General features: G+C 44.1%; 2 protein-coding genes across 2 annotated transcripts in view; one reads left to right on the top strand and one right to left on the bottom strand.

The window, feature by feature from the left end:
* The first annotated feature begins 2,352 nt into the window (after nt 1-2,352).
* WNT16 (Wnt family member 16) lies at nt 2,353-14,757 on the top strand. The gene is made up of 4 exons (XM_050936414.1): nt 2,353-2,725; nt 2,841-3,085; nt 7,160-7,446; nt 14,293-14,757. The coding sequence occupies exons 1-4, from the start codon at nt 2,631-2,633 to the stop codon at nt 14,755-14,757; spliced, it is 1,092 nt and encodes a 363-aa protein (XP_050792371.1). The 5' UTR covers nt 2,353-2,630.
* The window catches only part of FAM3C (FAM3 metabolism regulating signaling molecule C), a 73,054-nt gene continuing 70,792 nt past the window's right edge, over nt 14,026-16,287 (bottom strand). Inside the window, exon 11 of the mRNA XM_050936379.1 lies at nt 14,026-14,814. The gene's annotated coding sequence lies outside the window, so the exon portion shown is untranslated. The remainder of the gene's footprint in view (nt 14,815-16,287) is intronic.

The following is a 16,287-nucleotide window of genomic DNA, read 5'->3' as shown; positions in this document are numbered from 1 at the left end:
ACACCTATGAAAAATGGCAAGCTTCTGTAAATTGCAAATACAATCGCTTGTATTGGCCAGTATGCTCAAACAGAATCCCTAGCTACAAGAGATGTGATTGTAACCTAGCAATAGATGTAGGCTATGGCCTGGAAAAAGTCAGGTTTCAGTTACTTCAGATCTAAAAGTATGATTGGAGCCATCACAGGTTAATAATTTTCCAGCTCAAAGACAATACTATATGTAGTGTGAGTTGTTATTATAACTATAGGATTCTGGAATCTCCAGAGAACATACGCATGCAATTCAGTGATATATGTAGGCTGGGCAGAATTCTTTTTTTATAAATGTGATGGATAATATCAATGTTTATTTTTAAGCTTTTTTATGGATTGTCTGTTTAAATGAAAAACTTCCTAACTCTAAGGGTAGTTAAGCACTGGAATAAATTGCTTAGGAAAGTTGTGGAATCACCACCATTGGAAATTTTTAAGAGCAAGTTAGACAAACACTTATTAGGGATGGTCTAGATCACACATAGTGCTGCCATGAGTGCAGGGTACTGGACTAGATGAGCCCTCGAGGTCCCCTCCAGTTCTACTATTCTATGAATGTTTACAGTTGTGGGAAATTATAGGAGGGTCAGGCAATGGGGGGTGTCAGACAATAATTGCCAGTAGACATTGAGATTCAAAAAATTAATGCTTTATAACTGTTAAAACACAGTTTGCCAAATATCACCTCAAAATATACAGAATAAATAACCTTAAATCAACCTAAGTTCTCAAGCAGTATTTTTCTTTCTTTGCCTATCTGTAAATTTTGATTGTCTGTTGTATGGTGAAATTGATGTTTATTGATATTTACATGTAAAAATCTATATCACTCTAATGTCAGAGTGCAGAGAGAATACCAATAGCCTGCTTGAGTTCAGAACAGATGCCATATTTATATTCCAGATCAAGAGCAAGGAAGTGAGAACTACATTGATCTTAGATCAGGATCTTGAATCAATTTCAGTAGGTTGAGCCAGGCAGCAGCAACAAGCATAAAATAAACCATATATTCTGAAATAATTAAATAATGCTCTGACACGGGCAATACACTTTTAGCTGGTTTAGGCCTGTTTTTTGGCCTGCCCTCTGTATGCCAGTGTGATATTGTGACCACTTCCCTCCCTCTTTACTGAGTTCTTTTGCATCCATAAGCAGGTTTTCTGTCAAGACTAAAATTTTGAGCGGAGGAACAAACTTTACTGAGAGTCTTAAATCACTCGTGGGATTATATAAGAGTTTAATAGAAACAGTCATTGAGAGCAGGCCAACATGCAGGAAGTGGAAGACAGCCTATACTGTACATTTAGCATACCACCAGTACCAATACACTATTGAGATACCTCAGCACATCTCTGTATGAGAAAAGAATCAGAGAGAACACCCAAATTTATGTGATTCCCTCTTTGTATGTCACATCCTTAGAGATTTACTTATGTTATAGGAAGTTAATTCAGTTACTTATTACTTAGCAAAGTCATTTTCAGGTAGTAAACAAGATCTATTTTTGCTAAGTAGGTGAAGAGCCACTACTTTTTAACATATGTGTAGGGGGCCTTTATAAGGAGGCAGTGGCAGCAAAAGAGAAGGACCTGAAAGTCAGAACCGGCAACTTCTGTTCCTAGTTCTGGCACTGACATGGTGTGACGATTTGGTCAAGTCTCCAACTCTCTTTGTGCCTTAGTTTACTTACCTCTGAATAGTTATAATGATGCCCCCTTGCCAAAAGTAAGGCCCTGTTAGTGGAATGGGATCCACTAGTTTGGATCCCTAGGCCTGTGTGAAGTCCTATTGAAGTAAAGGGCTGCATGCATACAAGGGGCTGCATTAGTGGACCCTCGTGCAGGACTGGAGGGGTCAATTAGTTTATGTTAGTAAGGTGTTTGTGGATCCTTGAATAAAATGCGAAGTAGCTGCAAATTATTATTAATACATGTATGGTGCACTTCGTCTTCCCTTCCTTTCCTCTCATTGCTGGTTTAAAATAAAGAGTGTTAGTAAGTGTCCTTTATAAGCCACCTAACTCCACCCTTTATGTCACACGCGCTGGTGGCATTAGAATCCCCCATCAAAGGGAAACAACCTCGCCAGCCAGTCCCGCAGAGGAAGGGAAGCGCACTACGGAGCTGGGCGCTCTGGGGACACCTGTCGCACAGCCGAGCCCCTTTGCCTTCTCCCAGAGCACAGGCCGGGACCCGCACACAGACGCCGCGTCCCTCTCCCCGAGCGAACCCGGCCTCTCCCGGGAGCCTGTTTCAGAGCCGGTGTCCCGCGCGGGAGCGCCCCCTGGCTGGCGAGCCCTTGCCAACCCCCTGCCCCGCGAGCTCTGCGGACCAATGGGCACTCTCGATAATATTCATGAGCTGCCGCGGGCCAATGAGCGGCCAGGCGCGGCTGGAGGGGCCGAGAAGGCTGGGCATGGAGGAGTCCAAGAGGAACCTGCTCACCGTTGAAGCGAAGGCACCTCTGCCCGGCCCTGCGCTCCCGCGGCTGCCCCAGGCCGCTCTCGCCGGGCTCGGAGCACAGGAAGAGGCAGAATAAGGGGAAGCTGCCGCCGGGGCTTGTCACCTGCTGGCCCAGGGACGGCGGGCTGCCTCCATGGGGCGGGCTGGCTGGGGCTTGCCTCGCCTGTGCGTGCGGTGGGCAGCGCTGCTGCTAGCGCTCTGGCCCTGCTGCGCCCACGGGAACTGGATGTGAGTCGGGGGCGGGCGGGCAGCGATGGGGCTGGCGGGGCGGCCGGGGGAGGGGGCATTGCTGTGGCCGAGAGACTCCGGCTGCCTGGCTCTCACTCCCGGGCTGGTTCCGCAGGTGGCTGGGCATCGCCTCCTTCGGGGTCCCGGAGAAGCTGGGCTGCGCCGGGCTGCCGCTGAGCGGCCGCCAGAAGGAGCTGTGCAAGAGGAAGCCCCACCTGCTGCCCAGCATCCGCGAGGGCGCGCGGCTGGGCATCCAGGAGTGCCGGAGCCAGTTCAGGCACGAGCGCTGGGACTGCCTCCTCCTGCCCCCCGGCTCCGCCGCCGCCGCCTTCTCCGTCTTCGGCGCCGAGCTGAGCAGCGGTGAGTCCGCGGGGGTCCCAGCCCGCTGCGCGCCCCCAGGTGCCCGCCAGCCGGGAGGGGCAAAGGCGCTGGCACCTGCCAAGCCCTGACGCCTTGGCAGGGGTTCGGCGGCTGCCGAGCAGCGTTAGTCCAACTTGGGGCGCAGCGGGGCGCCGGGCTGCGGAGGCCGCTACTCCATCCCCGTCCCCGGGGGGCGCGATCCGCCCATGTGCCGGGGCTAGACGGGGGCGCAGGGCGGGGACGAGCCAGAGGCTGGGAAGTGCGAACGTTGCACTGACGAGCAACCCCCGCCCCCCAGCTGTCCCCGCTTATGGAGGGCAGAGGGGCCGGGGGGGGGGAATCCTGGGGCCTACCGGTGCCCGGCGCCCCCCCGTGTGTCCCCTCCACCAGCTGCTCTCCAGACACTTTGCTTATAACCAGTCTACGGACACGCTAAAGGACCCCGCGGCCGCCACCTCCTCCTTTTCCCTGGCAAACGGCGGGCAGCGGCACTGGCAGCAGCAGAACACAGTTGCTTTGATCCTGATCTTCAGACGGGCTTGGCACGTGTCCCCCTCCAGCAGGGGAATGGCTTTCTGGTGTAACTCACCATGCACCTGGGCTGTTGTGTTCTGGTGGGGAAAAAACACATGATGCAACTTTACAAGGGGCCTGGATCTGATCTGACCTTGCCGACGCCTCCGTTGACATTCTTGCAACTCCTTTGATTTACATGGAATTACACCTGGCTGACATCAGTATAAGTGAGGGTAGAATCAGGTGCATTATTGTTTAATTCTTTTATATGCTGCTGGCCTTCCCCCCCCCCCCCCGTTTACACTAGAGATTTGCCCTGATTTCAGCCAGCTCTAGACAGCTGCCAAAGGCTTGATCCTGCTGCTGCTCAGGTCAATGGAGAAAGTCCTGTTGATTGCAGGATCAACCCCCAAGCGAAATCCTACATAGACAGGCAAAGACACCATAAGCCTTGATGTGCACCAGTGTTGTTTAGTCTGATTTCAAGCAAGGGTCAACTGCATCAGTGCAAATCACAGTCTGTAGTATTGTACTGTGTCTGCACTAGCTGTAGCAGATGGGTAAGGGAGGGATGGCTGAAATCTGCAGTGTAGACAAGACCTAAGTCTAAATTTCTAAAACCGTCATAGCTTATTGTAATTGTTTAATTTTGATCTGCTACATCCCTGCATGGCAAAGTGTTGTTTTAAATATTAATATTCTGAGATGAATATTTGTGCAGTTTTAATCCTGTTGTTTCACAGTGATGAGATTAACTGAGCAATCATAAACATCATTTCAAGCAAATCATTTGATTGTTTTATTTAGAAGTGCACACAATGGGTACAATATCAGTGTATAAATGTACCATGTACAGTGTAAATAAGGGGGAAAAAAGAATCCAAATGTTATGTTGTCTTAATTCTTTAAACATTTCTCATTGCTCTTTTTTGTTAGTTTTATTTGTTGTGTTATAATCACAGTATTTTAAACATATTTCATTAATACAATAATTAGAATGCAAGACCTCAGTTCAGCAAGGTATTTAAGCACATGCCAGCTTTAAGTATGTGAGTGGTCAATGGGAATTGGCTGAATCAAGGCTTAAACTAGGGGTAATTTGTCTATATTAGATGAAAGCATCAGCTCCTGCAAGAAGCTCTCTCCATGCTCCCCTGGAGCCTCGCTAACTTGACATCTATCTTAGTTGATCAGGTTGTAGGATCTGGGCCAAATTTACTAATTAAACACAATTATTTTCAAATGTGTTTCACTAGAACACATTCTCCTTTAATATAATTATTTTATGCCAAATATTTATGGCTTTAGATACTGTTAATAAGTGATGACCAAGGCACCGATCTTCCCTACCCCCACAGGAGTAGTGTCATTGCTCCCAAACACTTTTGCACATGGTTCATTTTACTCACATGAGTATTCCCATTGAAGTCCTGTGCATAAGGTTACTCATCCATGTCAGTTTTCGCAGGATTTGGGTTCAGTCCCGCGCTACTTGTCTGAATGAAGAGTGCACAATCAGGTCCTTCAGTAGTTTAAGATGGTATTTTGTCCCTATGTAATGGTTGCTAAATGCTATTATACAGCACTTGAGAAATAAACCACAAAAATAAATAACTAAAAATAAGCAATACAAAGTAATGTAAATTCGGAAAGGGCCATCCTTGCAGTTACCTGTGTGAATAACTTTATTCATGTGACTACTTCTATGGATATCATTTGGGCCCAAACTTAGGGACTGACCCTGCAGATACTTACACATGAGTGTCTTTACTAGTGTGAATAGTCTCATTCGTGTTTTTTAAGGGAAAAGTTGTTTTGGTGCCATCAAAACACTTTAATAGAAATGAAGTTCCTTTTCAGTGAGCAGTGTGGATAACTAAAACTCTCTCTTATAACAGTGGAGAAAATAGTAGTGCTTCAACTGATGGCAGGATGTTTTAGATGGCCTTAATGGTGTGCTAACCTTACCGGAGCCTTTAAAGATATCAGGCCAGATTCTCTGGGGCAGTCACTTTATGCCACACCTCCAGCAGAATTTGTCTCTAAAGTTGGCTTAAACAGCATGGGAACAGTCATCCCAGGGCAGTGGTTCCCAAACTGAGGTTAGTGCACCGCTGGGGATTCGCAAAATGTTACAGAGGTTCTTGGGAGAAAATTCCCTAATGTTGGACAGAGCTGTCCCTAGGGACCCTGGGCAGCATGGGGCCAGCAGCCTGGAGCCCCTGGACTTCCAGGAGCTAAGCAGATCAAAGCAAGCATGTCTGTCACACTGAGGAGATTTAAACTTCAAGATTCCTTATAAGAAATAGAAAGGGAGGTGGATATTTTTTGCTGTTTTTAAAATTAAATAGGCAGCTAGTATTGGTTTTTAAATTGTTAAGAACAAGTTTAAACTTTGTTGTAACGTGCGTTGTTTGTCTGGACTGCTCAAGACCTGAATGCTTGTGTAGGAGGAACTCTCTGAGTTGGCTTCTTAAATACCTGCATGCTGTTTCACATCTGATACTCCTTGATGAAGCATAGGAGCCTTGTCTTATAACAGGCTTATTCAAAGTGATACAAGCTACGAAAGTGAGATCTTGGAAGAGTGTTGCCATTTTTGTAATGTAATAAAAATACTGTAATGATAAATCATAATAATAAATAGTGTGTAATAAGCATGTCAGAAGAATAAATTTTATATTTCCAGGATCACTGCTTTTATAATTTATACTCAGGTAAAGGAGAAAATTCCTGGAAATATTCATTTTTAGGAGGGGGTTTGTGAGACTTGACATTTTAGTAAAAGGGGTTCACAGGTTATTAAAGTTTGGGAACCACTGCCCCAGAGCAAGGATCATCCATTGGTGGCATAAAGATAGCACTTTGGCTTTATGCCACTTCCCCTTCTTAATGCCAGCCTACCAGAGAAAAGGGAGTATGGGCAAAAACCTTTATGCCACTCTGATCTCTGGCTGTGCTTTCAGCTTCTTCTGATTGTTGCACCGTTTGTAAATTAGAACAGCCCTGAGGTTCTTAAAGGTGGCATACAGTGTGATCTGGCCCTGTACAAAGGCAGCGCTATGATCCTGCGTGTGTACAGGTGAGCTTTGGGTCATCCCATGATCTGAACCATTTTCTCCTTATTCAAATCAGTATTAATGGTGGAGAGCAGCAGGGCTGATCAGAAGTTTTCAACTGAAATTTATTTTTGAAATTTTTCTGGGGCAAAACCCCCACAAATCCACTTCTGAAAGTGGTGAACAAAATGACCCATGCTCAGAATGAAGTAGCATAATTAAGGGAACAGTCCTGAAAAATGAAATGTATGTGAGCAGTCCTTCTGCATCTGTGAAGTCTAGTTAGGCTGGGGTCTCGTTTCCATGCCACCGATGTAACCCCATGAATCAGGCTCACTGACATCAGTGGGATATGGTGTAAATAGTGACCGTAGAGCTCTCTTATTATAACCCTTGAATAATAGCTACTGGGGATTGACTTCCAAGATTCATTTGTGACAATTAACAGTGGCCAGATGTGGTTAATCTCTAAAATAACATTTCCATGCATTCTTTTTAGGCACCAAGGAAACAGCCTTTATATATGCAGTGACGGCGGCAGGCCTTGTACATTCAGTGACTCGAGCGTGCAGTGCAGGAAATATGACTGAGTGCTCCTGTGATACAAACCTGCAAAACGGTGGCTCAGCCACTGAAGGCTGGCACTGGGGTGGCTGCTCTGATGACATCCATTATGGAATGTGGTTTAGCAGAAAGTTCTTAGATGCGCCTATTAAGAACATAACTGGAAAAGACGGGAATGGATTGATCTCAATGAACCTGCATAATAACGAGGCTGGAAGGCAGGTATGCATTAGAAGTTAAAATCGAACAAAATGCGTGTTAGATTTAACTGCCCAAAGTGGCATTAATGCAAAGAGGCCTGATCCTGACTGCAAGCAAGGATTGGGCCCATGGCAAGAGCCAAACTAAAATCTCCAGAGCAAAGAATTTCAAAACTGAGGCTAAAAATCCAGGCTATCATCTATCTAACTCACTTTATAGTTAAAAACCAAAAACCACAAAAATTTTGTCAGAGTTGGAGTGCAGTAGAGACTTTTATCATGCATGCCCCTCCATTAGTCAAATTTAACCACACCCTTCTCAGAATAATGCTGTGGCTTTGTTTCCTTTCTGTTATATACAATGGGCTGCATTTTTTTTAATCTTTCTGTGGGTTGACAGAGTGGACATCAGGTTTCTTAGCTGCTATAGTCAATTTTTTTAAAAATTGCTCTTTACTTTGTTGCCCACAGTGCATTACATACTGTTATATAGATCCATGAATAAGCATTTTTAGACAGAGTTTATATACAGTCTTTCCTGAAAGAAGCTGAGTACCCACAACTTTTAGGAAAGTCAGCATGAGCTTTGAAATCAGTTGCAAAACTCTCATTAACTTCAGTAGGATCAGGATTAGGGCCCACAGTCTGCAATGATCAGGCGCTTGCCTATCACTCTCTAAGCTCTACCTACACTTAAAAATTAAATAAAAATTTTTAGCGTTGAGCACCATAGTTAGGTTGAGGTAGCCCCTTGTCTTGACCGCTTCCATCAATGTAGGAAGCATCTATGCTATAGCAGCATAGCTGTAGCTGTGTAGATGTAGTGTAGATAAGCCCAGGGTAGTTTTATTGAAATCAATGGACTGTTGGCAGAGTAAGGTACCACTTTGTGTGAATAAGGATAGCAGAATCTGCCCCAATGAGAATCTAGGAATTTAGGACCTTACAGGATTGCAGGCGTTTTGTGATACAGAGCTCTGCAGTAAGGAACAGAAAAGAGCACTGTAGAAATCATTTGGTGCACACACCTTAGTCCATGCTGCATTTTTCTACAGCGCAGCACTGGTTTTTGTATTAAAAAAAAAAATTCATCCATGGCAAGCTTGTAGCAGTTAATGATCTTTAGCCACACTGTTTTTACAGCAGAGCTGGAATTGTTAATACCCTTGGAGAAAGTATGCAGACTATTTTGTGTGATTTCCATACAGTAAATATTTTGCAATTTAGCTGTGAGCTGTAGGGTAAAGCAAATACTGAGGCTTTTATGCAACGTGAAAGAGAAAGCAGCCCTCATTATTTGCAGTTAGGATTTAACTCTAACCCTGGTATCAGTGAGTAAAATATCAGCATAAATTCTCTTGATTGTCCTAATTTCAAAATCCTTAAATAGACATTGGAAAGAATTTAAACTGGTGTTCTGGGGCCTACAAGAAGGAGGTTTTGCAAGATACTGTGCTATTGTATGACCTTTCATAATAAATACCATCGTGTTTCAGATGCCATGTCATTGCAAGAACAGTCTTCCAGGGAGTGATGTGACACTGTTCATTTGGAATAACTGGTACTGGTTTTGGTATGTGTAGAATACTCCAGTTCCTGTCCCATCTTTACTCAGAATCGTGTGTTTAAGCTTTGATATCCTAGTTTGCTCTAAGACATGTAACTTGAAAGTAGGAAGGACTGGAAGATGGGAAAGGAAGAGTGGGCCAGTGTTAACTAGTCTGAGACTGAGAACATCAAGGTTCAATTCCTTGCTCTGTCAGAGAGTTCCTGTGGCAAGTCATTTAGGCCCAGATTCTCGAAGATATTAAGGTACCTAACTCCCAAATGCCAGTGGGAGTTGGGCATCTAAATACTTTTGAGGCTGAGGGCCTTAGCTTCCCTGTGTCTCAGCTGCCCTTCTGTAAATGGGTGGGGGGGAATAATTCTATCTTACCTCACAGGTGTTGTAATAGATGAATAGACTTGTGATTATGAAGTGTTCAGATACTATGATATTTCAGATATCTAGACAGACTGGGGGCCAAACGCTCCCTTCTGGTTCCACAAGTAGAAAGAAGGAAAAAAGGAATGGATCTGGGTGGGGTGGACTCCGTTGTATGCAACCCCTGTTCTTCCAAGCACTGTAGAAACTTCTCCCTGGATGCTTCTTGAAAATAAGTGAGTACAAGTGAGCTGTTGACAAGAGGGGTTAGCCCTAGGAGTCTGCTCCTCCCATGAAAGTTCCAAGTGTATGTTAATTTTGACCCTTTGATAATGAACATACACTGTTCCCCTCTTGTTAAGTGGAAGTTGGAGAGAGCAGCAGTCAGGACCATTCTGAGAACACTGCCCCTACAGGAGCTCTGTTGCTGGGGAGGGGAGATGTGGCAGCATGCAGCATCCATATGGATTTCCCTTGTCTCTGGTGGGTCTCAGAGGAAGGAACCTCAAACCTTTCTCTTGGGGGTGGGTGCAAACCTCTCCTCCCTCAGAATGATCAGGCTAAAACTGAGAGTCTGAACTCACAGGGTTCCACGTTGCATAAAGGAATATACTAATTGACCCATCAGAATATTGTATTGACAGATAGTCAGAGGAACTCACAAGTGTGTAGCACTTCTTAGCTCCGAACATATTAGATAATGATTTGGGGACAGAATGGCTCAGAGGATGTCTAATGGAGTTGTTTGGAATTGATTATTGGTCTGCTAGTGAGTGAAATGTCACCTGCTTAGTGGCCTGTGTGAAATTAGGTGATGGCCTTATCAAGGTCCAGATAACTGTCATCAGAACCACAATCCCTGTTGGCACTCTTGGTGACAGCATCGGCAAAGTGGATTGAGTGGGTGTGGACTGAAGTACTTACTCTGTTCTGTCATTGCTCCAAATGGGGCTGTTGCTTATAGGCCAGAGTGTATGGTCTAAACAGAGGATTCAGCCACCAGCATAGCACCTTTCACAAACAGTAAATTCACCTCGCTTCCCTGTATATACACATACATACATAACCCATAAAAGCACTGCAGTGCATGTGACAGTGCCCATATGGCATAAGTTTCTAGCTGTAGTGGATCAGAACATATTGTACCTTGAAATGCCCTCAGATTATGCAGAAACATGAGACCATTATTTCCAGCATCCTGACACAATCTGGCCTGCTTTCATTTAGATGCTTACCATTAGGCACCAAAGTTTGGCCTCGTGCATAGAAGCTTGTTTCATGACAATCTGTTGTTGCAGTCAGAATATGAATACACTGCCTCACAATGCATTCACCTTGTAGAGCAGAACCACACTTTAATAAGGAAGGTATATCCCACATCATGAAGCACCATGGGGACAGGTAATCAGAAACACTTAGATACGGGACTAGGGGTGAGAATGAGGCTCACATCATTTGCCCCACTAACTTCAATGGGGCTAGTCATGTGTGGAAAGTGAAGTTTGTGAAATTATTTGCAAGATCAGGGGGTATGTTCATACAAAACCTAGAACCAATGTGGTTTCAGTCTACTTGGGGATGCTACATTCTACCATGATACCTATAAATAATAATGGTAACTAGGATAATACTTTGAAATAGAATCTCTTTGTAAAACAGGTTTATTGTTTACATTCTCTATATGGTTTCTGTTTTTCTTTGTCATTTTTGCTAGCTTCTCAAGTTAATTACATTGTAACAAAGGCCCTCTTCTCTCAGGCCAGCTTCTCCTCTGCCTTAATTATAGTGAAGACTTAATGCCAATGCCATGACTATCCAATCATTTCCTTATCAGCTGATTCTGAAGATACAAACACAGGATTATAATTGTATAAATAAGTAGTGAGGAAGAGAACACAAGTATCTGCCGTGATTGTGGTGGTGAATCAGAGTGTTACAGGAAGACTATTGTAAATTGGGGATGCCCAGGGGTAGTCTGGGCATAGGCCCTACAGCCCATTCTTGCAGAGGAGCAGTTTGAGTGTTCTTATTGCCTGGACCATAGCAGCCTCCAGCTCCAGATATGGCCCATGGGGTCTTGAAATGTTGCCTGCAACTCCTTCCCAGTTCACTAGGTTAGTCTGCATTGACTGATGGTTCTAACAGGTCAGGGCTCACACCTGCTATTCCTCTTTAATGGCTCTGTGAATACCTCACTTGTTTGACTTACCAGCGACCTCGAGCAACAAGCAATTTCTATTCATGCACCAAGGAAGGTACAAGTCCAAGAAAATATGGTCATGTGTATTTTTAATAATGTTTGTAGAGTTATACATAATTAGGTGTGACCTTGAAGATCCAGGCACATTGCCAGTGCAGCCCTCAGTATCACCTTGGGCTCAATCTGGCAATGTGCTGAGAGCCCTGAACTCCCACTGAAGTCAAAGGGACCTAGTCAGGGCAGGGTCCGAAGCTTCAGCCACCCTGATAGAAATGTGTTCATTTTTTGTTCCAGATTTACTGTAATGTTAAAACTTAAGGCAGGGACATATCACTTCCTCTGCACCAAATTATAACAACTGCTCATTTGTTAAACTTGGGGCGAGGCGGGGGGGTTGCCAGTCAAGACACAAATAAAGACAGTCCTTGGCCCTTGGAGTTTGCAGCCTAAGACCCTGACTCTTAAATCTGTCCTTTGAGGATAGAGCAGTGCCCCTGATGTCACTGGGGCTCTGCATGGGGGCACGGCTCCAGTGGCTCTGATCAGTCTGCAGGATAAAGTAAGAGTCGCTGTCAAATCCAGAGGAAGGTGTTAAATTTGTATTTTTCCTCCCTCACCCCTTTCGTTCCTCTCCTTTTATAAATGCTAGGGTGGGGAAGGCATGTGATGGACATGGGCGAGTATTTGTGGGCATCATGGAGGAAGTGGGTCTGTGGGAAGGATTTGAGTAAACAGAGGACAAGTTTTTTTTCCAGTGGATGCTGAAGAATTTGCTCTGTAGTTTGTGTGGAAGTGTGTGTTCCTGTACAGAGTTCTCCTAAGATCTTCGTGGTGTTGGTAAAGATACAAAACTGGAAAACACACCAGACTCTATTGCCTTATTAGTCTGCTGTAGGCTTACCCCAAGATCCCTTTTACACTCAGTTGTTATAAATCAGGGTAAATGCCTTTAACCTTTCTGCACTAATAGCTTAAAAATGTATCTACTTTCCTGTATAAAGAGTTTAAATAGAAGCTTTTAGCTCCACTATTAAGTCTTAAAAATCAGCCTTTCTTAGTACTCTCCAGCTACTGGTGCTTCAAAAAATTTCATCAATAAATTGTTTAGTGATTAAAATGTATACATTTGTTGTGGGAGTGCAGGACAGGGACAAGTTAGATACACTACAGACAAGTATAATATGGACTTTTCCACACCAATTACCAATGAAGCCATATAGAGTGTTACTAATGGAGAGGTTCAAAAAAATGTAGACTTCATCATTTTGCTAAGTCTGTGTATATCAGGGGTGGGCAAACTACAGCCCATATGCCAGATCCAGTCCTTCAGTGCTTTTGATCTGGCCCGCGGGTAAGCAGCTCCGGGCCGGAGCCCGCACCCTTAACCCCTACTGCACCCCAACCTCTGCTCTGAACTCCCTGCTGCACCTTGCACCCCTTCTGCACCCCACCCCCCTGCCCTGAGCCTCCTCCCGCACTGTGCACCCCCTCCTGCACCCCAAACCCCTTCCTTGAGCCCCCCCCATACATCCTACAGTCCCCCTGCGCCAACCCCTTGCCCGTAGCCCCTTCCTACACAACGCACCCCCTCCCAAACCCCACACTACCTCCCACACCCCAACCCCTGTCCCAGCCCTACATTCATGGCCCTGCATGCAATTTCTCTGGCCAGATGTGGCCCTCGGGCCAAAAGCTTTGCCCACCCCTGATGTACATGATAGTTTTTTAAACTTTTCCAGAACTGTGTCACGTGTACCAATAGACACACCTCATTGTTTACTTCTACATATGACCGTCCATGAGAGATTGAAGGGGAAACCATTACACTCACTCTCTGCTAAAGATTTGAGCTGTAGTCCCAGCTGTAGGAAGTTAGTGCTTTGTTTACAGTCTACAGTTTTTCGAGGCTGGCTCCAATATAAGCTCTGCCTAGATTCTTGTGTGCGCTGCAGAAGCCTAATTAAGGCTGCAGACACCGTTTGCCCTGAAGACACTTTTTATTAAGTCATCTTATATCTGAAAAGGATTTCAAACTTATTCCACCCAACAGAAACACTTCAAAAAGGAAAGTATTAACTCTACTGATATTTCTAAAATACTGCAAAATTATAAACAATATGGATAAGTTACACTATCAAAATACGTTAGCTAGTGTTTGTGTGCAGTGAAAAAATGCATTGAAAACAAAAGACATTAATGGCAAACCTAACTTAATACCTACGCTACCTACCTACAACAGTAGAGCCTGATCCTGCCTGTGTGACAACCACCTGGGACTTAACCTAAGACCTTGGATCTAAATGTCCTCAGCTAAATCCACTCTCATTCCCAAACTGTGCACTGTTAAACATCATTGCTGTGTTCCACTCAAGAGGTAGCTGCATTTCAGCAATGGGTGGAATGATTAAGTATATGTAGGTTAGGGGAAACTTTGAATCCTTCAGAATGAAAAAAAGGCATACACATTAATTTTGAAGTAGTTATAATGGAAACGTACAATTTATTTTGTCTTGCTAAGATGAGCTGTAGGTGCTCAGCACCTCTAAAAAGTCAGGCCCTGTGCATGTCTTAAGCTAGGTACCCAGAGAGAGTAACCACTAAAAATTTGTCCCTTCTGTGCCCTTGTTTCCCCATCAGTAAAATGCTCAGAGACCTATGGATTACTAGTGAATGAGCAATATTTTTAATGAATGAGGAAATACGGTGGAATTAAAGTCAGAATAATGGTCTCAATTTGTTTTCAGGCTGTAGCAAATCTGTTGTCAGTGGATTGCCGTTGTCATGGAGTTTCTGGGTCCTGTGCTGTGAAAACTTGTTGGAAAACTATGTCTTCATTTGAAAAGATTGGCCAGTATTTAAAGGATAAATATGAAAACAGTATACAGGTATCGGACAGACTGAAGAAAAAGCTACGCAGGAAAGAAAAAGCCCAACGGAATATACCAATCCGCAAGGAAGATCTTCTCTACATAAACAAGTCACCCAACTACTGTGTAGAGGATCGCAAACTGGGGATTCCTGGAACACAAGGAAGGGAATGCAACCGCACTTCGGAGGGACCAGATGGCTGCAACCTCCTCTGCTGTGGCCGTGGTTACAACACTCACGTAGTCAGACACGTGGAGAGGTGCGAATGCAAGTTTGTCTGGTGCTGTTATGTACGCTGCAGAAGATGTGAGAGCATGACTGATGTTCATACCTGCAAATGAGATACGCTGCCTCCGAAAACAAAGCAACTCCTTCCTGCTGAACAGGACTCATTCCTCCTGTGTTGGAATAACAAGAGGATCAGTCTCAGTAACAGACCTCACGGAATGTATTGTGAAAGAGCAACTCAAGACAAATAGTAGCATGCACAAAATGATAAAGTAACAGCAAAAATGGCTATGCCTTCTGAGAAGTCCAGGTGGATAGTGACATATTTGAATATGTAATGCCAGAGCTAGTTAGGAGTATTAAACTTTTCATCAGCAACAGCCATAACATGATGATCAAGAATTGCCTTAATGTTGTCAATAAATATAGTGGAAAAAAGTCAAGAAGAGGTATTGGCTTTTAATGGCCACAGGCTGAAAGGATACTGGACATGTGAGAGGTGTCATGGAGTCCTCACTCCCTTCTGTTTAATAATGGGAACCATTCAGGAACTAGAATTGCCCATGTATGGCTTGTACCTGTATGCTGCTGAAAGAAATGAGGATGCAAAGCTCTACTGTTGAACATGCAGTGCTTGATTAGCTACTGTGCAGAGGGGCAGTCATGTAGTGTAAATGTGTTGGTGCTCAGTAAATGTGTTGGTGCTCCTGCCTTTAAGAACGTAAGTATGGACATACTGGATCAGATCAATGATCCATCTAGCCCAGCATCCTGTCTTCTGACAGTGGCTGGTACCAGATGTTTCAAAGGGAATGAATGGAACAGGACAATTTATCGAATGTTCCGTCCCATCATTCAGTCCCAGCTTCTGGCAGTCATACTTTTAGGGAGTCCCAGAGCATAGAGTTGCATCCCAGGCCCTCCTGACTAATAGCCATTGATGGACCTATCCACCATGAATATCTTTGCAGATATAGTAGCTAGAATATTTCAACAGATCACTCCCCAGCCAGTGTTGCTTATAAAACAAGATCAAATGCATAATGTATTTGATAGATTATTTTAATGGTGTGAGCCACTTACTCTACTGGTATTATTTTCCCCCCATTTTTGGCCCATTGTTATTTACATCTGTGAAAGGATTGGAACCATTCAGGGATTAGGCATTACCCATGCAGAGCTTGTTCCTCCACACTGCTGAAAGAAATGTGGATGCAAAGCTCAACTGTTGAACATACAGTATTTGCTCAGCAGCTGTGCAGAGAGGTCCATGTAGTATATGAAATGCATCTGGTGCTGATTGTTTATTTGTAATTATGTGTTAAATACTGCTTTAAAAGCATTGTGCAAAAGGGTTTTGGTTGCTGAAATATACAAAGATGTATTTTTGATAAGATAAAGTTTATATTTTGTAAATATTTAAATTATGCAAGTTATAGAAAAGGCTTTAAAGGCATGTGTATTAAGTTCCCTGAACTAACACAAGATTACAATGTTTGACATTTGCTGGTTAAATCTCTTACTGTTGCAGTAGCTTTTATCTGACTTTTATTCACACATGTAAGGCGAAAAGCATGTATTTGAGCTATTACATAAATGACTTATTTCTTAACAGCAGGGCACTTTTAGATATTACAGCTAAA

The sequence above is a fragment of the Gopherus flavomarginatus genome, chromosome 1, assembly GCF_025201925.1.
Source record: "Gopherus flavomarginatus isolate rGopFla2 chromosome 1, rGopFla2.mat.asm, whole genome shotgun sequence".
NCBI lineage: Eukaryota > Metazoa > Chordata > Testudines > Testudinidae > Gopherus > Gopherus flavomarginatus.
Note: the sequence above shows the minus strand (reverse complement) of the source record. Positions and strands in the feature narration are given on the sequence as shown.